Genomic DNA, 26,887 nt, shown 5'->3' with positions numbered 1-26,887 from the left:
GCAAAAGTTATAGCATTTAGGTATTTACACAGCTTTTAGTTTTTAACTGCCTATCTCATTTCTTGAGGTGCTAAAATGGCAGGGCAGTACAATCCCCCCAAAATGCCCCAATTTTGAAAAGTAGACAACCCAAGGAGGCATGTTGATCCCACTGAATATTTTATTTTTTTGTCAAAAGTGATTGAAAAATTACAATAAATTTAATAAAATAAATAAATTACACAAAATTGGCACTAAATTATATATTGCTCACACATGCCATGGTTATATGTGGCATTTCACCCCAAAATACATTCTGCTGCTTCTCCTGAGTATGGGGATACCCCATGTGTGAGACTTTTTTGGGAGCCTAGCCACCTACAGGAGAAAACCAAGCACGGCCTTTTGGATTTCTACAGGTGAAAATTTTTGATTTCACTCCACACTACCTATCACAGTTTCGAAGGCTATAAAGTGCCAAGATAGCACAAAACTTCCCCAAATGACCCAATTTTGGAAAGTAGACACCCCAAGCTCTTTGCTGAGTGGCATGTTGAATCCATGGAATATTTTATATTTTGCAACAAATTGTAGGAAAAATGTAATAATTTTTTTCTTTTTTTTTGTACAATATTGTCACTAAATGATATATTGCTCAAATATGCCATGGGCATATGTAAAATGACACCACAAAATACATTATGCTGCTTCTCCTGAGTATGGGGATACCACATGTGTGAGACTTTTTGGAAGCCTAGCCATGTACAGGACCCCGAAAGCCAATCACCTCTCATCTCTAAGGGCTTAAAATGGTGATTTCACTTCCTCACTACCGATCACAGTTTCGGAGGACATGAAATGTCAAAATAGCACAAAACCCCTCCATTTTGGAAAGATGACACTTCAAGCTATTTGCTGAGAGGCATGTTGAATCTATGGAATATTTAAAATTTTGCCACAAGTTTCGAGACAAAACATTTTTTTACACAAAGTTTTCACTAAATTATATTTTGTTCAAACATGCCATGGTTATATGTGAAATTACACCCAAGTACATTTTGCTGCTTCTCCTAAGTATGGGGATACCACATGTGTGGGTCTTTTTGGCAGTCTAACAGCTCACAGGACCACGAAAACCAATCATTGCCTTCAGGCTTTCTAAGGGCATACATTTTTGATTTCACTCCTCACTGCCCATTACAGTTTCGGAGGCCATGAAATGCCCAGATAGCACAACAACCCCCCCCCCCCAAATGACCCCTTTTTGGAAAGTAGACACCCCAAGCTATTTGCTGAGAGGCATGTTGAGTATTTTGCAGTTCTTGCTATTTGTCACAAATTTTGAAAATTTAAAAAAAAAAAAAAAAAAATTTTTCTTTTCTTTCTTCATTTTCAAAAATAAATCAGAGCTGCAAAATACTCGCCATGCCTCTTAGCAAATACCTTGGGGTGTCTACTTTCCAAAATGGGGTCATGGGGGGAGGGGGGGTTCTAGATTTTCTGTGAAAAACAGTGAATAAAAATCAAGTGACATAAAATCAACTGTTTCCACCTGAATTCTGGGTTGGCCAGCAATTGGGGAAATACAGGTGCTGCAGAAGTGGTGGGTTCCCAATTCTGATTGGCAAATGCAGCAGGAAGGGCACTATAGGCTCGATGGACCTGTCTTTGTCTTCTTGGTGGCTGCGGGAAACTAGTTGTGCTAGCCACCTCACCAGCTTGAACTTCACTTATAGGACATGTCACCATGTGATACTGCAATGCTGGATATACAACCAGGATCTACTAGGCCGCTGGTGTTTGCCAGTTCACCAGAAGGATGAGTGGCACTAGTATTGGCTCTCTGCTTCATGTGAGTGCCCTGTGGGTCTTGCACCACAACAACAGCAGAAGAACAGGGTCGGGTATGCCTGACCTTGGCAGGGACCACTGGCCACTAGTGATCAAGGGGTTAAACCTTTATTGGGGGGTTAGGGGGGTCCCTAGACCTATCTGGGGCTACTGCTAAGTACCATAATGCTGATTAGTGTCACAAATGACACCAGTACAGTGATCAAAGAAAAATATGAACACTGCACTGGGTGACACAGTGAAAGTGAGTGAAAGGGTTAACTAGGGGGGCGATCAGGGGGTGAGGTCAATGTAGTGTTGGTGCAACTCACGTTTGGATGTCCTCTCTCCTATCTCTGGAACGGAAAAGAATTCCTGAGAGGGAGATGACATCACTTCCCCTGTCTGTGTTTACACTTACACAGGCGGGGGTCCATGGCAGAAATCATTGGCCTGGAGACTGATCAGTTCTGAAACAAATCCGATCGTAGCAGCTGCTGTAACATAACGTTGCTTCACCCACCCGTGCCATTCTGCCACAGTAAAACTGCGGCGGATGGTCGGGAAGTGGTTAAAACAAAGACTACATTTTCAATGGAGTGGAGTCCTCCGTATGATGATATACAAATATAATGATATAAAAGTGCAAATATTTACTGTATGTATGTTGTCGTTGTTAAATTGCTCTAGATTAATATTAAATTGCTGTAGACTTCGGGGCATATTTATAAAGAAGTATATGACTAGTTTGCTGAAATTTTTCAGCACATTTGCCTGCCAAGTACGGTAATCCTTTGTACGTACAAAGCACATTGCTTGTTAGCAAGCATTGAGTTGCCTTTCATACCATTCACAACACATCTTTTTTTTGTAGTTGAAAATACATATCCCAATAAAATTTTCTATTTATATACACAAATGTAAAAATCACTAGGCTTTTCCCTTTGTAATAGGTGCTGGTTAGATCTTTTCAATGACTTGTTCACTGATTTCCATTGAGAAAACGCTACAGTATACTCACTTATACTCAGCCACCACACACTGATTTGCCAACTTCCACTAGCGATGACCTGAACTGGATTGATGAGCCGGGCTCGGTTCTGCCAGGTTTGGTGAACATTACTAAAATTCGTATGTCAAATCTGAACCTTATTGAAGTCAATAGCTTGTTAAAAAAAAAAAAAAAAAAACAGTAATGGCCATTTTCCAGGCTAAAATGTTAGGGATTGTCAAATAAATGGCACGGGGGCTGGGCAGTGCCCGGGAGGGACAGGTACCAAAGCAAAAATAAAATTTCAAAAATGCCATTTGGCCAGGAGTGTAAGTAAAGCTTAAAAGGAAACATTAAAAATGCAAAATTGCATCAAATAACATGCCTGGAGAAAGCCCTCACCTTGCCCTTGAAGTGGCATATGTGTACAATGTATACAAACTACTACAGCAACACTGACATTTACTGACATTTACAGCTGCTTCTTTACTGGTATACAAAGAAGTCAGGGATTCCCTTCATAGGGTCATCCCCTACACACACACATAGCATGGGGTTCTCTCTCATTTGTTCCAATCCTTTCAGATCTGGTATAAATTTTAAGGGGAAACCCCCTACTGAACCATTGCAATTTTTAATTATATTTCACAATAAGGGTGTTGCATATTTACCTTTATTGCAAGCAGCTTGGTTTCACAATTTGTCTTATTTTTAGTGTAGCCCAGACTTAATGTATTATATATTTTTATAACAGGCCGCATGCCCTCAAAATAGGGGGTAAGGGCAAGGGTCTCTAAACAACAACGCTGGCCCAGGGGTGGGGGGCTTATCAGAATCTGGAAAGCTCCTTTAACAGTTAACTAAAAGCAGACTAATGTGCAAAACCAAGGTGAGCAGCTGAAGCAAATCCACACAGACCAACAGAAGCTGACAAACATAAAAAGTGTTCCCACTCAAAAAGCAATCAAATAAAAATAAATATGTAGCGCTAACTGCAGTAAGGAAAGTTGAGTGGTCAAGCTGAACAAAATAAAAAAACAAAAGAATCAGAAGTGTAACATCACCAGACTGACTAAATCTTTATGATAAAAGAAACCAATAATCAAAAGTAACCAATATAGCTCTAGAAATGCATAGGAGTGGATAGCAATCACAAAGCAAAATAATTAACCAAAAATCGCATAACTTGAGAAACAAATCACATAAAATCGCATATAATGCCAAAGTCTTCACATAAAGTTCAAGGAATGGATAGCAAGCACATAGAATGCATGGGAGTGGATAACAATCACAAAATGGAACAATTAACCAAAAATCACATAAAATTGCATAAAGTGCCAAACTCTTCACATAAAGTGCAAGAAGGATTCAATAGGAATAGGAAGGTCTAAAGTACATAAAGGTGCAAACAAAACCATAAATAATATTAAAAAAACACATAAAATGCACAGAAATCGCTAAAGTGCAACAAATTGCATGAAATGAAAAATAGTGAAAGTCAATGTAAAAAAAAGGAAAAGGTGCAAAGTCCAATTAGTGCAGTAAAGTGCAAATGTGAATGTACTGAATCTTCATCAAACAGTTCATATAAAAGACGTAAAGTGCACGTGTGTAGAAAGTGATCGATTTCAGATTCCTCCAATCCAATCAGCAGCAAACCATGGAGTGTCACACGTTTCCCCCAGCCTCTTACTTCCAAAGGAGACCCCTAGGGTCAGAATGAGCCTGTAATCTGAAGGCAATGGTAAGCCAGCAGTCAATTGATCTCCTCTGATCGTCACAGCACACGGTGGATCTCTAGTGAGGAACTTCAAACTCAGAAGATGAGGTGAAGGCATGTGTAGAAGAAAAGCATCCCCATTGTGCAGTAGTTTAAAACAAATTTAATAGGTAAAAAAATATAGATGCTTACATCAAAAGTATAGGTAAAACAGCACTGAACACAGTACTTCCTAGTCTCGGCCGGGACACGAAGTGATGACACCTGACTCCTCTCTGACGCGTTGCATCACTGCTCGTGTGACTTCATCAAAGGGTCCTTTAACAGTTAGTGGTCACCCAGATACCACCTCTCTATGTGAATGAGTACGGGGTATACGGCAGAAAAAATCCAGTGATGTAAATCCACTGTCATTCACATTATCCAACGATGTAGAACCTCATAAATCATGATTCCTGAATCCCTCCAACCCTCTGAAAGAAAAAAAACCCTGATTACTCCACACGTCTGGTCCTGTCGCCCTCCTAGGCAATGATGGGCCAAGTCCAGTAGATGACAGGTATTAAAAACAAAGGGGCAGGGTCTCCTGGGTGATGTCATTGGCCACCCAAGTTACAGCTAACCCCTTAAATTTGAACCAATATTAAATATTTCCAATATTCCTCTCAGAGTGTATTAACATACACAGAGATACTATGGTTACTGATAGCAGCAATATTATAAATACTGGGACATTTTGTGTGAGAGCAAAAAACTAAGAGGGGGAGAGGGGCAGGGGTGTTATTTTATATTGATTTAACTTTAACTTTTAACTAATTTTTGTTTTCACAAAGATGGTCCTGGTATTGGAGTACATGTCCACAATGACCTATTAATAGTTTTGACTTTCCAGTAGACTTGCTCTGTAATGTAAAGGATGTCTTGCCACTAATTCTTATAGCTTCTAAAGCATTTTCATAATTCCAAGTCTATTTTTCTTTTCTGCACTATATAGGGATACCCCTTATTCACATGGAAACCTGACCCTGAGTCTCCTCACCCCAGAACCAAACCAACGACCTGGCTACAAAGACTTTCACAGCACCACTGAACTTCAAGAGTTTGTGAAAGCATGCCAAGTGAGGATTCAGCTGATTGGTCAATATTATACAAGAGAGACTGAGAAGGCTACTGGCAGCTTACGACATCGGTATTACGGAATAGGTGAAATCACCATTAGCGGAAGGTAAGACAGAAAAATGATGAAACCTTGTTAAAGTTTGTTTTTAGAAAAACTCCAGCCAAAGCAAAACAGTTTTTAAATTTTTGGATAAAGCAGGGAAAGACTAGAACCCAGCAATACATTTTTTTTTTCATGCATTTAGAAACTTTCCAATGTTTAAATTTGTTGCCTGTTTCCCTTCAACTTCTTGTCCCTGACTATGATATTGGGGTACAGGGACAGAAATAAAAACCTAAGAAGAAGAAAGTAATAATGATATCAGACCACTCGTTTTAGAACTAAATGATGATCTTTTTAATTCAAAAACAGGATGACCCAAGATAAAAAAAAAACAGTTCCCCTTTATCAGGGCTACACTAGAAATATTAAAACAAGAAATGCTGAAGACACAAGTGTAGCACACACCCCCGAAGGAGCTGGTGGTTTTGTTGGGCTTACTGTTACCTTCTTGCCCTCGCCTCCGTCTAGGGGTTTCCCGTGGTAGATGGCCCAAAGAATTGCAGAAACTGACACTGGATCCTCTTTTTGGGATATTTATTGAAAAGATAACACAATTACTTAATGGAAGGTAGAGGGTTAGGAAGAAAGTTCAGGTACTTTTGGAACTGCAAAAATAGAAAGTCTCTCACTATAGAAATCCGGAGAATTACCATTTCACAACTGGATTCTTACAACTACCGATTATACCTCCTCTCACTAGGCCTAGCAGCCGGTAGGGTGTTACGTAAAGCAAAGTCTCTGCCACAGACTTGGATGTAGAACACTTGAGCAAAAATCTCTACCACAGACTTGAATGTAACTGAGGGACATAGACAAATTTAGAGAACTATGATACGGTGCCAGTATCTCTCAGCCGGTCTGGAAATGCCGTATCAGTATAGATCCACAAAGTGTCCTTCAACTGAGCCTCCAGTCTCCTTCTGAGAAACCAAATTTACGCATGGCCTTCTCCCGAAGAGTCCTCCTCTGGATGCTTCTCCAGTTGCTGGGCTTTTCCTTAGATGAGACGGCACCCGACCACCTTAGAATCATTATGGCCTCATATCCATTCAGGTCTGTCTCAGCAGTTGCTTCGCCTCGGGCTATCCAGCCCCGAGACTCAGAATTGCATGGTTCCGCACCCCAGGCCAGGATGGCCAAGGGGGCTGGTCAGGAGGACCAGGACCCAACAGACAGCTCTTCTGGACCGGTACCCAGAAAAACATGATGTCAGTACCTTAAATACCCTCTCCCAGAATGCACAGCAGGAGGACACTCCCACTGGGCTGGTTCCGAGAGAAGGAAGGGTATTCAATGCACCCAACTAGACTGCATTCTACCACTTGCTAGCGGTGACAGTGACACCTGCAGCCAAGGAGAACTCAGTGCAATCCAGCTAGACTGGCACTGAAACCATAATTTGGCAAAATTAGCCCTAAAACCCAACTGTGGTTTTAGGAATATAATTTTTTTTAAAACAAATAGCGCATGCTCTTCAGGAGCCGGCGCTACACAAGTAACATTGTTGTTTTTGTATCTGCTCTGCTTTATTTATCTGCATTTGAAAGACATGAGCTTCAATTTGCATATGATGTTAGTTAAGGCCTAACTCTAGGTTTCATTTAACTTAAAGTGGTTGTAAACCTTCTCCTTTACTCAGTGAAGTGAACAGCCTCAGATGATACATAGAGATGAAACAAATCCTCCTACATACATTTTACTTGTATATCTCCTGTCTTTTCTACACCCTTTGGAAAGTGCAGATCATGTTAGAAATCATTCTTCCTTTTTCAGAAATGGGTGGGGAGTCTGGGCTTACACTGTATGAGAGCTGATTGGAAGAAAGTCCCCCCCCCCCCCTCTAGGCATAGGCAGAGGAACGAAAGAGCATGCAGAACTGTAGTCTGAATAGACAAGCTCAGGGCTAATCTCCCTCTAAGCTCCCTTCCCGACACAAATGTTTCAGCTACTGTTAGCTCATGTGTCGGAGTGTTTGTCAGAAGTGACTCTGCTGATAACAGAGGGACACAGCACCAGAGAGAAATGACGCTTAAAGCTTTGACGAGCGATACGTAAACACTACAGATATATGTGCTTAGGTCATATTTCATTAATGGGGTTTACAACCACTTTAACCAAGCTAGTTCAAACAAACTATTTCCTTCACTATCTCTATCATATTACTTTGTTATCTTAAGTCATGACAAGATTATTACCAAATAAACAGGTCCATAGCAGAAATATAAGAATTGCTCTGATTTATATAGGGATGTACAAATGTGAGGGCTGAAGTGGTTAACATCTTGAACGGTGGGTAGTTATGTAGTAAAGTTATCTACAGGTACATTTTAATCCCGGAATCCCAGATGGTAAAAATAGGCAGATAAGCTGCAGTTTAACTACCCCTCAACCATCCCCTTAAGACACAATGATGGCACAATGGCATTGCATACATACCATAGCCACGATTCCTTGTGGCTACAGCAAAAATTATACTTCACATCACAGTCATTGAATTGGGCTGCACCGCAACAACCTTGCAACTGCATGAAATATATGGCATTGTGGTGCAGTGACAGAGACTTTCAGGGTTAAAACAGCTGGTGACTGCTGAGGAGGCGACAGATCATCTCATAGCCACCTGTGAACTGCCTCCTAGGAATCAAGAAAGGTTTTCTGTTTCTTACCATGTACATCTATAGTAAATATCATTACTCAGATAACCCTTTCATTTGTCATTGCAGGTGTGATTGTCATGGACATGCTAGCGCTTGTGATACAACTGTTTCACCATACAAGTGTCTCTGTAGTGTCAACAGTAACACCGATGGGAACAATGTAAGATTTCATGTTTTATTTCCTTCATTAATGTACTTATAACTGTTTCAATTCTATGGTGTAATACATTGCATATGTTGTATAATATGTTGTTCTTTAGCTTGTGCTTAACTGTATCTGAAAGGAAATCTATGAAGAGAAAAATAACCATACTAGTATAACTGAATTCCTTCTTAAAATACTGGTCGGCTGGTTCTCTTTAGTTTTAATAGTTTCTGAGTCATTGAACTTGGACAAAAATGTTTTGAACACTGTGAAAGTCAAAATGAAGTCCAGAACTCCCAATCAGCAAACATGTTCTGGGTTTATGACTAAAAAAGCATTGGGGATTGTGACAGACCTAGGCAGGACAGAGGCTTTTGGAGGGGACTGCATACTAGCCTCTTGCCGACCGATCATGGGCCCTGGCATTTGGGGGAATGGTGCTCATTGTGAGCTGCATGCCTGGGAACCCTTGAGGTGGTGTTACTTTGGATTCAGATCCATATCCCTCAAAGAGACAGGGACTCTGGGAAACCTATATTTGCCATATTAAAATAGTGACTGATTCATACTGTTGGGACACCACATTCTGTTAGATGCTAATGGCATCAACTCCAGCCACCTGCTTGTTGCCTTCTATAATGTAAATGAGTCTAGTCAGGCTAGCTCATGTTAATTAGGTTTCTGGTTACAGTTTGTCACCCTGCTGTATATATTTGTATATATTTGTGTGAACATCTCAAATAAAAGGTTATTCCTGATGTACTCCAAGACCGGTGTGGTCTGACGTTTTACCCTATACTGAGCTACGACTAGTGAATGGGAAAGCTAAGGGGTCTTGGATTGTGTGGTACCGGACAGAGGAAGCATTTGCTGTGGACATCTTGAGTACGGGGTCCGTCACAGGGGTCACCAAGACAGTCAGGCAACTAACTTTTTCAGGAAAAGCGTTCAACAAGGGAATCACTATATATTTATCTCCACTTGTGTGCAGTCTTATGATATTGAGAAATTGAGAAACAGAAATGTAAGTCCCATGTCTGTGATGTAAGCATGCGAAGGAGGCTGAGCAAAAGTTTACAGATATCCAGGAGTAGAAGGCTGATAGCAGGTGTAATGTAAGAGTCTTCCAAGTGGTATGGTATAAAAGCACACGGATGAAGGTCACCAAGGTTTTTGGTTTGCCCTTCAGGTAGTCTTGTTGCCAGGCTGGGGTCACTTTTTCTGGGTCATGGCATGATTTGTTTGAGGTGAGGGGATCAGAAATGATTCCCCAAGAGTGCAATAGAGTTAGAACTAGAGTGGCAATTCTGTGTAAGGTGCCATTGCAGTTGATTAAGAGCCTTTTGGGATGCCCCATCTGTAGATTACAATTATGAAATGCTTTTGTGTCCGTGTTGAGCTGCCATCTCAGTTTCAGAATGCATTGCCCTGTGTTGCAATAGGTCAGTGTAAAGTTGTAGAATGGCATAGGGGACGGGCAGAGTGCCCAGAGAGCTTAAATTAGCAAACAATTGTTTATTTACGTGATAAAAAGAGTTCTTATTAAGATATCTCTAGGTGCACTGTCAGGGAGATGTAGCGGTATGGGTAGGTGGTGATGAGTATGATCTATGGTTAATTCCATAGGGTTAAAATTTGTCAGCAGAGAGGAAGTCATGTCATGCAGATCTGGTAGTTGTACTGTTTTGGGAAAGCCACAAACTTTAACGTTGTTGTGGCAGGATCTGTCTGCTAATTTAGCTTTAAGCCATTAGTGATGTTCATTGTCCTTATGTGTGTCCACTAGATCATTAATGGTGGTAGCAAATTTCATATTTTAGTTTTTGTATGATCTACCTTTTCCCCAATAGATTGCACCTCTGTAGTAAACCTTTGCATAAGGTAAACAATATCAGCGTGCAAGGAACTTTTCACTGAAATTGATATTTCTTGTTGAGTTGAGTCCAGCACAGGCTGGTTAAGTGTCGTGAAAGTAGCAATCGAATCCTGCATCACACTTTAATGTGTTGACGCAATGGCTGGGCTCACTTTAAAGAAATTCTGCTCATCTGTTCTCATTCTTGCTTTGGTAGGGCTGCCCATCAGTGGTGTTGAGGCTGATGATGAGGATAGAGGGAGTGCTGCAGTTGAGCACTTCTGCTGGATCAGTGTATGGTGCACCAGTGAGAAACATGGAGGAGGCATTGCCATTTTGTTTGTGCCTCCCTGCTGGTTGAACAAAAAAAGCAGTGAGTTTCTTTGGTTGGATGCCATGTTTCCTGGAAGAGCAGCATAGGTGAGATAAATGGGCCAGTCCTATATAACTGACAAGATGCACACCACATTTAGATATTTTTAAGCATAACTAAAAGAGCAATTTTATTTAATTTGCTAAATTGTCACATAATGTTCCCATCTTTCTAAGAAATTTGACATCATAACCAATTGAGAAGAGCAGATAAGGGGAAAATCCAAGACCCTTGATACCAAGGAAATAGGGTTTTCCAGTAACGAAAGTGTATAACTGCTCTCAGATTTTCAATAACACCTTTTATCACATTTATCTAGAATAAATTAAAATTTCCCAGATAACCAGTGCTCACTGCAGCAATACATTTTTTCACTGCTTCTCAACTATAAAAATAATCTATTGCCAGTTTGATAAAAAAATAAGTAGGTTTCCAGTCTTTCATTAACTCAACCTGCAATACCTTTGTGGGTATAACAAGCAAATTGTTTTATTGTTACATTAAATTTTAATATTTTGCTTTCAGTGTCTTCTTTCTTGGGAAGCAAATTAAATACATCTTTTGATATAAAGACATATCTTTTTAAGGCTCAGAAAATTGCTTAATCGTTTAAACACTGCGGCCTCCTGTTGCTAATATTTTTCATGCCTTTTAGATATATCCGCCGGCAGGTATATCTTGTTTTGCAGGCGGCCAGGTTAGTGTTGTTTCTTATCTTGCTCTTCTTTTATGTCTTCTTATAATATAATTATCAGGACGGCACATTACGCTGCAAATTTGTATTGACCACATTTTTGTACGAAGGAAAATTATTTATTAATAATACTCCAACTACAAAGTCATCACATATTCATTTCCTCCAAATCATTTATTATATTTTTGTCCAGGATAAAACAGTAAATTTATATGGTGTGAAGTAAAGGACAGGAAAATGAATACTGCATGAAGCTTGATCAAAATGTGTTTTCTTTTCCCTTTAAATAGATAGAATTTAATTATTTTATTCATTCAATGTTTTTAAAATAATCTTTTTTAAGTTTAATTGTTTGGTACATGTGTGTAGATAATGGTCCTTTTTTAAACTCACAAGCGGAAAATATATTTTTATAAAATGCTATATTTTTATAAAAATACAGCATATATTAACCCCCCTTCTCCCTTTAAAATATTTCTCATGAAATATCCTGGTAAATCTACAGCATACAACAAAGACATTGTAGATAATTATGTGTTTCCAGCCTTGTGGTAACAGTCTAGAGAAGGCCCTCTTCTGTTCCAGCATGACTGTTCCCCTGTGCTCAAAGTCAGTTCCATAAAGAAATGGTTTACTGAGTTTGGTATGGAGGAACTTAAGGGACCTGCACAGTCCTGACTTCAACCCTGCTGAACATCTTTGGGATAAATAGGACAGCTGATTGTGAGACTGGTCTTCTTGTTTTGTCTAAAACCTTTTTGGCTGATTTGGAACTAATTCCCACAGACACACCTGAAATTCTTGTGGAAAGAAACATGGAGGGTCAATTCAATATTAATGTCTATGGTTTTACAATGGGATGTCCAAAAAGCTCACAAGCTCACTTATCGTAAGGTGGTCAGGTGACCACACATAAGGGCTGGTTTACTAAAAATGGAGAGTGCAAAATCTGGTGAACCTCTAAATAGAAACCAATCAGCTTCCAGGTTTTTTTTGTTGTCAAAGTTTAACTGAACAAACTGAAGCCGATAGGCTACCATGCACAGCTGCATCGGATTTTGCACGCTCCATTTTTAGTAAATCAACCCCACTGTGTGCATATTTGTTATACAGTATATACTGTATAGTTGTATTTTGTGATCATAATAAACAGCCATAAAATAACATGGCTTATTATTGTAAAGGATAATAGCAAATTGGGTTGTGTCATGGACATTGTGGCCTTTCCCACTAACCCCCCTGGTAGAGGTTGTAGTTTTATTTGCAATGGGTAATGAATAAGATGAGTCTGCAAAAAGGTTTGAGTTTAACATGGCCAAACCATTGGAGTATATCTCTGTAACAATGTTTATACGATATGTTCTAATTAAACAAAAACTCTTATAATGAAAAATGTGAAGTACTGTATGTCATTACTGACGACATCCTGTGAAAATCCTACTGAGCGGCTGTAATGCTGATTCCTTAGCTTTGATGCTAAAGCTGGCTATGGGTTGCTGCACTGGCCGAATTTGTATCCATCTATAGCCATTCCACTTGAGAGAAGTCAATCTAATGATCAGATTCTCTTAAATGGAACTGTAGGAAAATTTTCATTCTGTTAACGCATGCAGCCAATCGGCTGCAGTGCTGATCAATGTATTCTGACGGCGCAGGAATCCCCGCTGTCAGAAAACAATAACACTCTGGGGATCCTCCATCTTCCTTGCTTGTCTTGATATGGGAATCTGTTCCTTGTTTTTTTTTCCTATTTGATCAGCCCACTGGCAGATCAAAAAAGAAAAAAGATCCATCTAGGGCTAGCTTTACATTTCTATAAGCTGTCAGCAAGTTATTTTTTATTTTTTGCAAAAATGTTAACATGCAATTATTATTATTATTATTATTATTATTATTATACAGGATTTATATAGTGCCAGCAGTTTGGGCAGCACTTTACAATGTTAGGGCAAACAGTACAGTTACAATACAATTGAATGCAGGAGGAATCAGAGGGCCTTGCTTATTAGATCTTTCATTTATCTCAATAAACAATTATCTTCCTTTGAACTGGCTACAGAAAGGTGAAAGTTGGTTGCTGATCTTTTGATTCACTTGTCTTTTCCTGCTGATATTTTTTTACTTCTTTAACATATTCATTGTTCTATATTTGAAAACCAACTATACTTGACTCTGGAGGTTTAATATTACAGAACAGTTTTTTCTGCAGATATTTGTCACAGGTGGTCATTAAAGTCATAGAGAGGGACGGCCCCACAATGCAACATGCATTAAATTGAAATCCTTTTAAAATACAGGAGCCTCTCTCCGGTTTTAATGGTTCCCTTGTAATGTAAGATGCTTTAGAATGTAATATGTCTCCTGGACTGAAAGCTGTAAAATAGGATGGAATGAAACAGAGAAAATTCATAATGTTCTAATAGTCTTTATTGCTTCTCTGTGTCCCAACGTGATTCCTATCCAAGATCAACTACAGGCATACCCCACTTTTAAATACACAATAGGGTTTATTTACTAAAGATAGAAAATGCAAAATCAGGCTCACTTCTGCATAGAAACCAATGAGCTTCCAGGTTTTATTACCAAAGGTCATTGAACAAGCTGGGGTTAGAACCTCATTGGTTTCTGTGCACAAGTAAGCCTGATTTTGCCCTTTCTAGCTTTAGTAAATAAACCACATTGTGTACTTAAAAGTGGGATATGCCTGTAATATAATATATATAGTAATTATAACTTTTACTTACAATATGTAAACCCAATCAAGTCTCCCTTAAGCTTTAACCTCCCTGGCGGTATGATTATGTCAGATTTTTGATGTTGAAAGCGGTTCATTTGTTTTGCATGGAAATTTGACGTTTTATATTGTAGGCTTGTAATTCTTAAGAATAACTCACTTAAATCTGTCCAAACAAGAGTCTAGTAGCCTTCCCGGGTATGATAAAGTTTGAAACACAAAATCATAAATTATAACATAATAAATAACTATAAATAATTATCAAAAATAATAATAAGATGTATTCAATAATGTTATCAACTCAAAAACACTGAAATGTGCTCAGTTGCAGAATTGTCGCTGTCGCCACTTTCAGTGTTTGATGACGAATTTCACTATCCCTCAATTCTGCAAGTGTTCTAATTTACTATCGCTGTTTTCTAGCTGGTTTAAAACCGCTTTTGACATAAAGGGACACTTTTTGGTTGCTATGGACATTCTCCAGTTTCCAGCCAGAAAGAACAGTATATATAATATAAAACTACATGCAGGGCACTGGACAAATAACTAGGGACAAAAGGGAGGTGAAATCATTTGATATAGTAATGTAATCTTACAGATTACAGTGTACTGCATGTCTTATGTTTTTTGCACTTTTTGAATTTCCCGCCAGGTTCCATCCCCATGCGTCGCGCCACTCACAGGGAATGGAGCCCGTCATACAGAGCATCAGGCCGAGGACTCAGCTTGCACACACAGCGGGGGGACATCGCAGGATCCTGCGATGCAGCCCTGAGTGTGGCTCCAGGTTACCGCTTTTGGTATGGAAAATTCACCCCGAGCCACACTTGGGAATACCGCTAAAGCCTCATACACACGATAGGACTTTGTACAAACTTTCCCTTGGATTTTGGTACAAAGGGCGTCGGCCCTGAACTTGTATTGCATACACACAGCAGGACTTTTTCAGCCAACTTTCACCAAATCACTTGGTTTTTCTGCTCTTTACCGCCACCTTTGGTCAATTTCTGTATTGTTGTCTGATCTTTTGCATTGGTTCTGAGCATGCCTGTTTGTACTTTGTACAAAAGTCCTATGGTTTTCTGTACACACGATCAGACTTTGCTCCATTGGACTTTTGTTGCCAGAAAGTTTGTCCGTTCGCACAGCCAACAAAAGTCCGATGAAAACCAAAAAAGTTTGTCCGATGGAGCGTACACACGGTCGGATGTTGCTCCAAAACAGCTAATTTGCATGTGTATGGGCCTTAAGAAGGTTAACTTGGTAACGTAATATTAGAAGTCATGTTCAATATTTTCAGTTCTGCTACTGTTGTTAAAGTGGTTCTTCAGTCTGAAAAGAATAAAATAAAGGCCCATACACACGATCAGACTTTTTGACAACAAACATGCAAATTAGCTGTTTTGGAGCAACATCCGACCGTGTGTACGCTTCATCGGACAAACTTTTTTGGTTTTCATCGGACTTTTGTTGGCTGTGCGAACGGACAAACTTTCTGGCAACAAAAGTCCAATGGAGCAAAGTCTGATCGTGTGTACAGAAAACCATAGGACTTTTGTACAAAGTACAAACAGGCATGCTCAGAACCAATGCAAAAGATCAGACAACAATACAGAAGTTGACCAAAGGTGGCAGTAAAGAGCAGAAAAACCAAGGGATTGGGTGAAAGTTGGCTGAAAAAGTCCTGCTGTGTGTATGCAATACAAGTTCAGGGCCGACGCCCTTTGTACAAAAATCCAAGGGAAAGTTTGTACAAAATCCTATCGTGTGTATGAGGCTTAAGAGTCAGCAGCTACAAGCTGTGGCTGCAACATGTGATCTTATCATTATATGGTAAGACAAACAAAGTACATAGGAAATATAACCACCCTAGTACCTAGTTAAAACAACAAAAACATATGAAAGTGTACAATATCTTAAAATGAAATATACAGAGCAGGGCTACTTGTGCCTGGTTACTAGTATCACATAGAATTGAATTGGATGTAGCTTTAGTGTAGTGCTTTAGTTTATGGGGCATTGCTTTGCATGCCCAGCCATCTTATTGCCTAGGCTGCAGACAACACAAAGGGCTACAGCTATCAGAGGAGGTAAGTATGGTTCTGCGGCAAGAGGGGAATCACACAGCTGAATGTATTGAGGTTCTATGGCGGGGGGCTAGGAGGATTTTTGTGAAGTTATATTTTAAAGTGTGTTTAAAGTGGTTGTAAAGCAAAAAAAAAAAAAACCCTGTAAGACAAAGGCATAATGAGCTAGTATGCATCGCATACTAGCTCATTAGGAAATACTTACCTTAGATCAAAGCTGTTGCAGCGGTCCCTGTACACCACTGTGATCGGCAACCAAGTCACTCCCACGTACGCGCACAGGAGCCGCTGGTCATGGCACTGACCCTGAAGAAATGGTACGAGCAGGCCGTTTCTTCAGTACACATGACTGCTGCACAAGTGTATATGGTAAATATCTCCTAAACCGTGCAGGTTTAGGAAATATTTACAGTACCTACAGGTAAGCCTTACCTGTAGGTACAAGTGGTGTAACTTGATTTACAACCACTTTAAGCCCAACCGTTTTATCATTTTTTTTGGGCATTCTCCTTTACTTTATGTAAACACGATTGATAATCATAGGAAAATGTCTTGAATGTGAGGCAGGTGCCCTGCCTACAGATGTCACCATGAGAAGAACATCAGAAGGTTTCAGATTTCTTCTTCGCCGCCATCCAGGGATCTTCTTCCGACTTCGGGGGTCTTGTCCCCTCTTCAGTTCTTCTTGCCGTGCCTCCGCCCCTTCTTCTAGCTCTTTTACAAGCGGTGGCCCAGTCTTCTGTCGTCGCTGTCTTCGCCGTCGCTGCCTTAGCTAGCGGTCCCCAAAGCACCCCCCCATGTTGAGGGCACGCGGCCTGGTATGGCTCAGGAGGGGGGGGGGGGGGCGCTTGCTCGTCCCCACCCTCTTTCCTGACCGACCGGGTTGCGTGCTTGGATAAGGGTCTGATATGGACCTGGGGGGGACCCCACGCAGTTTTTTCAGCGTAGGGCTTCCCCTTTAAGTCCATACCAGGTGACGGGGCCAGCGATGCTTCATTCGCTGGTCCCGGCTACCTGGAGTCGCGCTCAAAATGAACGGACTTTTCTCCGTGCGCGGGAAAAAGTCAAAAGTACAGCAGACTAGCACACACACGGCCGGATTTTCCACCGGACTACATATTTTGGTGCAAAACGACTTTCTTAGTCCGCCGGACTTTTCCACCGGATTGTTTGATCACGTGTACGCGGCATAAGCCTCACCGTGCATTCAAAATGTTTTTGTCTTCAGATACACTTCATTATATTCATAGCTATATATACTGTATATCCCAGGTTGGGAGGTGAAAGGGTGCATAGACCTGTATCTCTCTGCAGAGGTTTCTGTTTTCTTCCCCAGGGAATAATAGGGGTTTCATGCAGCCCCATGAAATGTGGCAAACAGGCCCTTTTCCTCATGAACATGTTGAGGGCATGTGGCCTGGTATGGTTTGGAGGGAAGGGGCTCACTACCTCCCCTTCCTGTCTTGACCAGCCAAGCTGCATGTTTGGATAAGGATCAGACACGGATTTGGGGGGGGGGGGGGAACTTGGATGTAGTGGTTGCATTCATTTTCTCAATTTTTTCTGGGTATGCACATTTTCTGCAAGTATAAAAAATTTTTTCGCTGATACTGCTAAAAAATTGTGTTCATCGAACTTCTTCTGCACTGGATTGTAAGAATATACCCAAATCCATGGCACTGCTCCACGGACCATCCATGTGCAGGCTCCTGTAACCCGTCTCTGCTCCAACATAAAAATATAAAAATATATGAAGATGAAGAGTCACATTTTGTAGCTATCCCATTCCTGATACTTTAGTCTGTTGACGAAAAAATTACTGCATACATAAAGTCTCCACCTGAAAAACCACGCTCCCTAAAGGTGTTTTACCCCAATGGGTTCATGACTGAAGGACTTGCAGAACACCAAGGCTTAACTACCCCCGATCTTGTAAACCCAAATTAAAACACAAGCCCCCATCCTAAGATAACCAGATAACAAAATCTAAATGTTATAGTAAAAAATTACCTTTGCAGCCCTTTATTTAATATTATGAGCAGAATGACATACACTATTAGAGAAAGATGCAGTCAATAAAATACATTCAATGTACTAACAGAACAGTAATTGCTCATAACAAGGCCCAAGGTTTTTGAAGGCACTGACAATTCCAACAAAACCTGCCTGTATCTGCCACCCAGTGAGAAGGCCCCCAGCTGCCTCGGGGAAAATGTGCCACCTATGTACTCACAGATACAACCCTATAAAAACTACCAAAGTAAGCTTATTTTTGGGAAAGGACACTCACACCTAAGATGGGCCCAACCCATAATCCTCCAGAATGTTACTACAACAAAGACCTGGAGACCACTGCCCACTGAAATGACACAGGAACAAAAAAGGCCAGTACACAGAAGCAGGTATCCAACATAAAACAAAATCACTCGCAAAATACAAGGAGAGTACAAAAAAATCAAAACAAAAGAAGAAAGCACAAAGAGACCAACTAATGCACAAAACCAATAAGCCTTGGGGAGGGATGGTGGGTGAAACTTCTCCAGTGCTGGCAAAGCTCTGACTGAAGCCTGACAAGGATCTGCCTCCTCTCCTCATACTGGGGACCACTCCTTGATCCCTCTATTTCAGGTAAGCAAAATTTCATATAGAAGAATAAACACCCATCCTCTGTACGTCTCTGCTTCTTCTGCATGCCCCAGTCATACTGGCCCTCCTCTTAGCTTCACTCAGTTCCAGGCCATATACTTTCTGCACTGATTTGAAATTCCAAACAATACTATCTGCTTTCTTAGCTATCCTCTCTCAATTATACAACTCCACCTCCCTAGGTAAAGGAGATAAGGTAGGGAGTAGTTTGCAGTTCAAATCAGGAGATTAGCCTAGGGTGGCAATTTTGCTCCTCCATAGATAAAGTGAAGGAATGTTGTCACTTTAGGACAATAAATTAGTTACTGGCAGGATCACTAGGCATAAATAAAGAGGAAAAAAGCCTAAAAAGAGGAAACTAATTGATATTGATACACTGCAAAATATATATTTTTTTTTGTTTCAGTGTTTAGATACCCTTTAACTCTTGACTCTAACTGTACAGTGCCACCCATGTATTTAAATAAAGCCTTATGTTCTAAACTAATGTAATAGAGTACATCACGGAGCTAGCTTTGTCTCCAATCTCCATGATATTAACCTCGTCACGGAAGGCTCCAACTTGCAGGCCCAATCTCTTTTTGCAAGGCCAGTCTTTAAAACCCATTTGTATTCACAGCCTCTCCTGAAATTGATTGCCAATGCATTGGTAAGGCTTTGTAAATTGAACAGAGAATGAATTGGCACGAAAAGTTAATATCAGGGGTACTCTGTAGTAAATCATTAGCAAACTAGTTGAAATGTCAGGTTCACATGCCATTCATATTAAGGCGACTCATGAATATTAACATTTTTTTGTGTTTGAAATATATGGTATTACGGATTAGAACATTTTTCTACAAACTGAGTTGGGGCATAATTGATATATATCATCATCTTATGAATTATTAATAGATAAGTATCTTAATGATGTCGCTATAGCATATCTCTTTCGACTTGCTTAAGAATCTAATTTAGTGCAGACCTGCTGGAATCTTCAGGAAGGGAACCAGCTTTTATGCTGGGCTTTAAGGACCTTTATTTTTCCTGAACGACATGAGAAGAAAAACCACTTTATTCATTACATTTTGCTTGCGGGCTGCAGAACATAAACACGGTAATCTGATTCAATTATGGGAAGAATACGAATATTAGAGGATATTGCTTGAATGTACTATTTAAATATCTTCAGCTTGAGCTAAGGCAGAACGGTACTTGTTGGTGAAAAGTGCATGTCGTAACCTCAAGTAAATAAAAAAAAGATTTTATTTAGCTGACTGTGCTTAAAAACTAAAAGCTGGTAGTTCGCTGGAGAAGAGGGATGAACATAGTAATTGGCAATCCACTGTGCATCAGGGCAGACCTTATATTTTCTGATTTACTAATGTGCCGAAAATTAAAACATGCCCATTTCCCATTTTTTTTAAAGAATTATGCAATTTATGAGTCAGTGAAAGGGTAACTTTACTTTCGTGGAAAAAAAAGAAAAAAATAATATAGAGTATACAATTGCAACACAAGTCACATTGTATTTGAATGTCATTAAAAATGACCTTTCTTCAATCTGCAGTCAATAACAAAAAAGTGGGTTTGCGCTATGGATAGGCCACAAAAAGGAACGATAGATACAGGAGGGCTGCCACTACCCAAGGTTCACAACCAAAAGTTGGAACAGTATGCCAATGTAATAAATATAGGTAGTAAGGGCGCTCTGCTCTGATATTAAATCTCTTATAACTCCAAGAAATATTAAAATGGAAATAAAATTAATGAAAATAAAATAAATGGATGTGTTTTCAAAAATCTGTGCAAAGGGCAATTTGCAAATTTAGTGAATTCCAATAAAGTGCATAAAAACTAATAGAAAAAAAAAACAAACAAAAAAAAAAAACGCGCAATATATAAAATTAGTCGAATACAAAATGATGATCTTTAGATTATACCACGTGCTAAATGTATACCTGGTGGTGCACATAAATGAATAATAAAAAATCTGATACTATTAGAAATATATATATATGAAAAGACACTTATCACATTTGAGTTCAAACTATGCAAATACAGTGATGCAAATACCAGTCCTCTAATCAGTGTCCATAATCAACAGTGCTAAAACATATAGAAAACAGTCCAAAAGTGCAAAGTACCTGGTGCAAATGGTCCTTGGGGGGTAAAAAAACCTGGTGCGATTTAGTGCAATTTTCGTGCAATAGGCAGAATTTGCACTCACCTACTTCCCTGCCCCTGCAGGGGTAGAAGCGCCTCCACAGTATTAGCCACTGTGTAGCTGTTTGTTGATCCTGGTGTCCCGCTCTCTGCCGGTCCCAGTAGTCTGTTTGCTGCCTCAGGGATGTGTTATTTTCATTGAGTATATGTAAAAAAGTTGCCCATAGTGTGATATTGTAACCAACAATCAATATTTATTTGTTTAGAATAGGAAAACTACTCACAAAGATACAATTTAAAACCGCAACGTATGCAAGTACTGCCTCTTGAAGGGAGAGTCTGTGTGTGTCCTAGGCCATGCCCTACGTGTTTCTTTCAATCTGCAGTCGCTGTCATTTTTTGAAAAAGCAATGCAATATGGCTACCTGGAGGTGTTCTGTACCCCCCCCCCCCCTCAGGAACATAATTTTCTGCTTGTGTGATTGACTCACTGATTTCCCCAGTCTACACTAAAATACAAGTCAGATTTCATCCCCTGCAACAAAAATGTAATTTTTAGGGATGCAGGCCCAGCAGATTTCCTCAGTAGTGCCCTGCAGCTGCTGCAGCTGATTGATAATTATGAAACCATTCCCTTTAGATTCACTTTCCAACATGGACACAGACAAACACACTGTGATTTCTTCAGAATAAAAAGGTAGGAATCTGCAGTAAAGTTTGTTAAAATCATTGCAATGTACATAGATCACCCAAGGGGGGAGTATTTTTTTTCAACAAAAATGGAGTTACACTTTTAAAGACTTTGCTTAAAAAAAAAGGACCATCAATGCAATCAAGATGACCCTGCTTCCCCGTCTTCCTTACCTATTTAGACCCCTCCCAATCCTGATTAGGAAATCCCAAATACAGGCCCTGCAAACCAAAATTCTCCAATTCGTTTGGAACATAACTTATATAGATTAAAATCCCAAGGAGGCCTAGCCTTGCCTAACCTCTGGTGGTATTATCAAGCGGCGCAACTCGCACAAATATCTATTGTCTACTCTGAGGGTCCAAAGCCAGACTGGGTTGCAATGGAAAGACAAGCCATTCCACGTCATACGATTGATTACATCATATGGTCTCCTACTAAACTTAGGCCCCCAATCTTAGCTCCCACTCTCTCCCACTCAATAGCCTTGTGTGATCAACTACACAAACACACAGCCCTCGTTTCCGCCCTCCGTCCCCATACACATTTATTTCACAACCCCTCTTTTCCCCCGGGAATGAATATCCTAGCATTTAGTTGGTGGCTCAACAAAGGCCTACTTAGAATTGGGAATTTCTTCACACCTACGGGCCCCATATCAGAGTCGTACTTTTTTTTTTTTTGTAAAATCTTTTTTATTGAGTTTTTCAATAGCATAGAAAATTGCCCACACATGGGCCAACAGACTGCAGCAGGGAATATCAGGTAACACAACATGATCGGTCTGCCTCTGAAGCAACAACAGGCCTCAACCAGGCAGACCGATACAAACAAAACTAAACGTATCTAAACCCCCATGTGGGGAGAGGTTAACAGCAGGAGAATCCGTGCTCAAAAGCATAAGTAAACGATGTCATAGCATAGAAATACAAGTAGTACCTGGGTCAGTCTATTACCATATTATGACCTTAATGTTGGTCTAAGGGTTAGTTACTGCATCAGTCACCGTAGTGCTATCAGCTAACCAACAAGTCCACACCTTTTCAAATTTTTTTGGGCATCCCCTGCCCTCGTAGGTGGCTCTATAAAGGGGCAAACTGGCATTCACTAGACCCTTCCAGAACTTGACAGAGGGGGGAGATGATTGCTTCCAATTCATCGTGATGGCCTTACATGCATAGTATAGTAATAAGGATATGAGTATTTTCCTAGCTCTGTGGAATATCAGCTGCTCCACCAGCCCCAGCAGATAACATTTAGGATCATAAGGAATACTAATCTTAGTAATGTTAACTATCACCTAGAGAACTTCCTTCCAGTAATGCCCAATTGCTGGACAAGCCCAGAAAATGTGAAAAAACTCCCCTGGCTGATACAAGCATCTCCAGCTCGCCGGGGAATGTGTCGGCGACATCTGGTGCAGTCTATGGGGTGTGTAGTGCGCTCTGTGTATAATTTTATACTGAACAAGTTTGTCCCTGGCCGAGACCAGAGGAGAGAATGGGAATACCCAAATTTCCCTCCAATCATCGTCGTCTAGTTCCGGTATGTCCCCCACCCACTTCCTGCGTAGGGAGGACAGTTCGAGGATGGCAGCAACCAACAGGGACCCATAAATCTGAGAAGTGGGTTTCTCCAAATCCTTCACCCGAAGGGTGGACTCGAGCTCCAAGTATTCCATTATGACTGGTTGACCTAAGAACTGACATCTATGAGCATGGGCGATCTGGAGATACCTGAAATGAGCCCGTGCAGGCACGGTAAACTTTGTACACAATACATGAAAGGGAGCAAGTTCCCCATTGGTGATAACATGCTCCAGATTCAGTATTTTGTATCTGTCCCAGACCTGAGGATCCGGTGAACTGTGGTAGGTTAGGATTCAGCCACAGGGGGGGTGAGGAGACCAGGTGTTCAGCGGGGAAGCTCTCAGCGCCTCCCCCACCCTCCATGCCCTCATAGTGGTGCGCATGGAAGGGGTAAGGCAATGAGGTGTTTTTGGCCCCCTGAATATCAACCCTTTCAAGGCCTCCAGAGACCCCACTATAGCTGCCTCCAACACTGTAGCAGAATTGGTCAGATCTGGCTGCAACCACCTCAGAGTCGTACTTTACCAGTAAACTCCAAATGCCTTCCTCTGAACAATACAGATTCTCTCAATTATTACACTTCCTCCGCTCAATTTGGCCCCATAAGGCTGCTCCCCCTAAAGCTACCCCCTATGAATCTTGGTGTGCGGAGTCCATGGATCAGAAGGGCGGGATATCCATCATATATGCCTCCCTAGCCACGGCGACCTCTAAGCCCTCTTACGCTGTCACCTGGGAGAGAGTCCTAGACATTTCCTGGGATCAAGATATATGGTTTGCATGCTTCCAACGCTCTTTCAATCGTATCTTAAATATTTCACTTATCGAAGCGAACCTTAAGGTAATTACCAGGTGGTATAGAGTCCCCTCCCTCTTAGCCAAGTTCTACCCAAATGCTTCACCGCTGTGCTTTAGGAACTGTAACCATCTAGGCTCCATGCTACACATTTGGTGGTCCTGCCTGAAAATTCGGTGTTTGTGGAATAAGGTCTTCCACTTGATACGTAAGGTAACTTCGGTCCAGGTCCCCCAAACTCCGGAGATAGCCCTCCTCAACCTCAAAATAGATAGGATAGACAAACACTCCCAGGCTTTAATCTTCTTCATACTACTGGGGACCAAAATCACTATTGCGGCCCACTGGAAGAAGCCCTCTGTCCCAATCGCAGCGGTGAAGCATAAAATCTCCTGGATTATGGCACAAGAAAAACTAGTCAGCATTACTCTTGACAAAACCCGAATCTTTGAATGCATCTGGGAACCGTGGGCGAAGTATTGCCACATCTCCCTAGTCCCGGGATTATCCCCTGCTTGAACGCACACTCTGGAGGACCTGGATGGACTTACCCTCTACCTCCCTTATCTACACGCCATCTGAACCCTAATTCCCCCTCCCCTGTCCTTTCTCTCTCCCCCCTCCTCTTCTTTTCTTCCTGTATCTCTCCTCCTCTTATACCGTAATGAGGCACCTGAGTCTGACCGTTTATGTTTTAGTTTCTCTTTACCTATTTCCCCGGTTTGTGTCCTCTTCCTCCCGCTTGTCAGGGGACGGAGGTTTACTCCTCACTGCTAAAGACTCCTATGACCATTGTAAGCTTAACACCCAGGTTTTTTTGTTTATATGTTCATTTTACACTAGCACTAGTTACCTAAATATCTGTACCGCAGTCAGCAGTGCATGGGGGTGTTGGGGGACGAGACTCTCCCTTCCTCAGCGAGAGCCCTTTGGGGGCGGCGAGGGGGGGGGCCTTGCCCTTGCACCCTCACCCGTACTCTAGTTGAGGGCACTTGGACTGTTGTCCTCTGCCTGATCTGTTCAGGGTAACTCTTTTCTTTTAGTTTGCTTGTTTTTTTTGCTGTTGGGGTTGCTATTAGACGGGGTTCGTACCCCGACGGTCACCCCTGAAATATTGTCGCTCACTGGAGTTGGCACTACAGTGCTCATTTTCTTATTTTCGACTGTTTATTCTAGTTGTCATATCCATCAGCTTCTAGGAATGTATTGTCAGACACAACTTTCCTTTATCACTCCAATTTTTATGTTCTTATTTTTTTGCTCTTTGAGTATTGTAAAAGTGATTTATTGTAACTTGAGTTTTGTATGCATCTTCCGCATGTTGTTGTTTTCAAATACTTAATAAAAATTATTGAAAGTAAAAAAAATAGGACATACTGGAGAGTGCAAAATCTGGTGCAGCTATACAAAGTAGCCAATCGGCTTTTCATTTCAGCTTGTTCTATTAAACTTTGACAAAAAAAACTTGGAAACTGATTGAATTCTATGCAGATTATGCAGATTATGCACTCCAGCTTTTGTAAATCAACCTCACTGTGTAAAGTTGCTACACAAGCTCTTTTTTAGCTAGCTATTATCGTCTACACTTTTGAGTAGTTGTAAAGCATATCCTTCTATAGTTTGTACTTGCCTCAAGTCAAAGTGCCTCCTTTGATTTCTAGTTCTCTCTCCTCCCTCTGCTATCTGCATAAGTGATGTCTGATCATTTATCCTGACACCAAGGAATCCTGGAAGGCAACCCACCCCACCTCAGCATACAGTGTTTGTGCTGTCATTTACCCCTCTCTATGTTCTAAAAAACCTAGAATAAAACATATAAAATGTTTTTTAAAAAGTTCCTGTGTCCCCTATCTTCTCCCTCCCTCTCACCCTGTTATCTCAAGAGTCAGCATTATGAAATTCTGTAATCCCAAAACCTTGGTTAACCACTTGTCACCCAGGCCAATTCTGACATTTCGCTCCTACATGTACAAATCATATTTTTTTTGCTAGAAAATTACATAGAATCCCCAAACATTATATATATATTTTTAGCAAAGACGCTGGAGAATACAGTGACAGTCATTGCAACTTTTTCTCTCTAGCAGGGTATTTGTGTAGCAATTTTTCGAACGCGTTTAAAAAACAAAACAAAAAAAAAACAGTTTTGTGCTTTAAAAAAACAGCAAAGTTAACCCAATTTTTTTGCATAATGTGAAAGATGAAGTTATACCGAGTAAATAGATACCTAATATATCACACTTCAAAATTGCACACACTCGTGGAATGGCGCCAAACCTCTGTACTTAAAAATCCCCAGAGGCGACACTTTAATTTTTTTTGCTGGTTATATGTTTTGAGTTACAGAGGAGATTTAGGACTAGAATTATTGCTCTCACTCTAATGTTTGCGGCGATACCTCATATTTCATATGTGGGCAGGACTTGCCTATGCGTTCTCTTCTGCGTGCGAGTAAACGTGGACAGGGGCGCTTTTTGAATGAAAACATTTTTATTGTTAATTTTACTTTTTTTTTTTGTTTGACACATTAAAAAAAATGTATCACTTTTATTACCATTACAAGGAATGTAAGCATCCTTTGTAATAGGAATATGGCATGATCAGTCCTCGTTAAAGTGAGATATGGTGTCAATAAGAACCCATGTCTCACCTCTAGACTGGGAAGCCTAAAATAAAAAAATAAAAAAACGATCTCAGCTTCCCAGCCGAGGTGGCGCCGCTTGAATGCAGAGG

General features: G+C 40.6%; 1 protein-coding gene across 1 annotated transcript in view; it reads left to right on the top strand.

Moving 5' to 3' along the window:
• The window catches only part of USH2A (usherin), a 437,205-nt gene that overhangs the window by 109,123 nt on the left and 301,195 nt on the right, over window positions 1–26,887 (top strand). Inside the window, exons 8-9 of the mRNA XM_077485085.1 lie at window positions 5,515–5,745; window positions 8,466–8,559. Coding sequence (XP_077341211.1) covers window positions 5,515–5,745; window positions 8,466–8,559 — 325 coding nt within the window. The remainder of the gene's footprint in view (window positions 1–5,514; window positions 5,746–8,465; window positions 8,560–26,887) is intronic.

Source organism: Lithobates pipiens, unplaced genomic scaffold (genome assembly GCF_037356315.1).
Source record: "Lithobates pipiens isolate NorthernLeopardFrog02 unplaced genomic scaffold, aLitPip1_a1.2 Scaffold_18, whole genome shotgun sequence".
Lineage (NCBI taxonomy): Eukaryota > Metazoa > Chordata > Amphibia > Anura > Ranidae > Lithobates > Lithobates pipiens.
The sequence above is the reverse complement of the archived record's forward strand: the minus strand, read 5'-3'. Positions and strand labels throughout refer to the sequence as shown.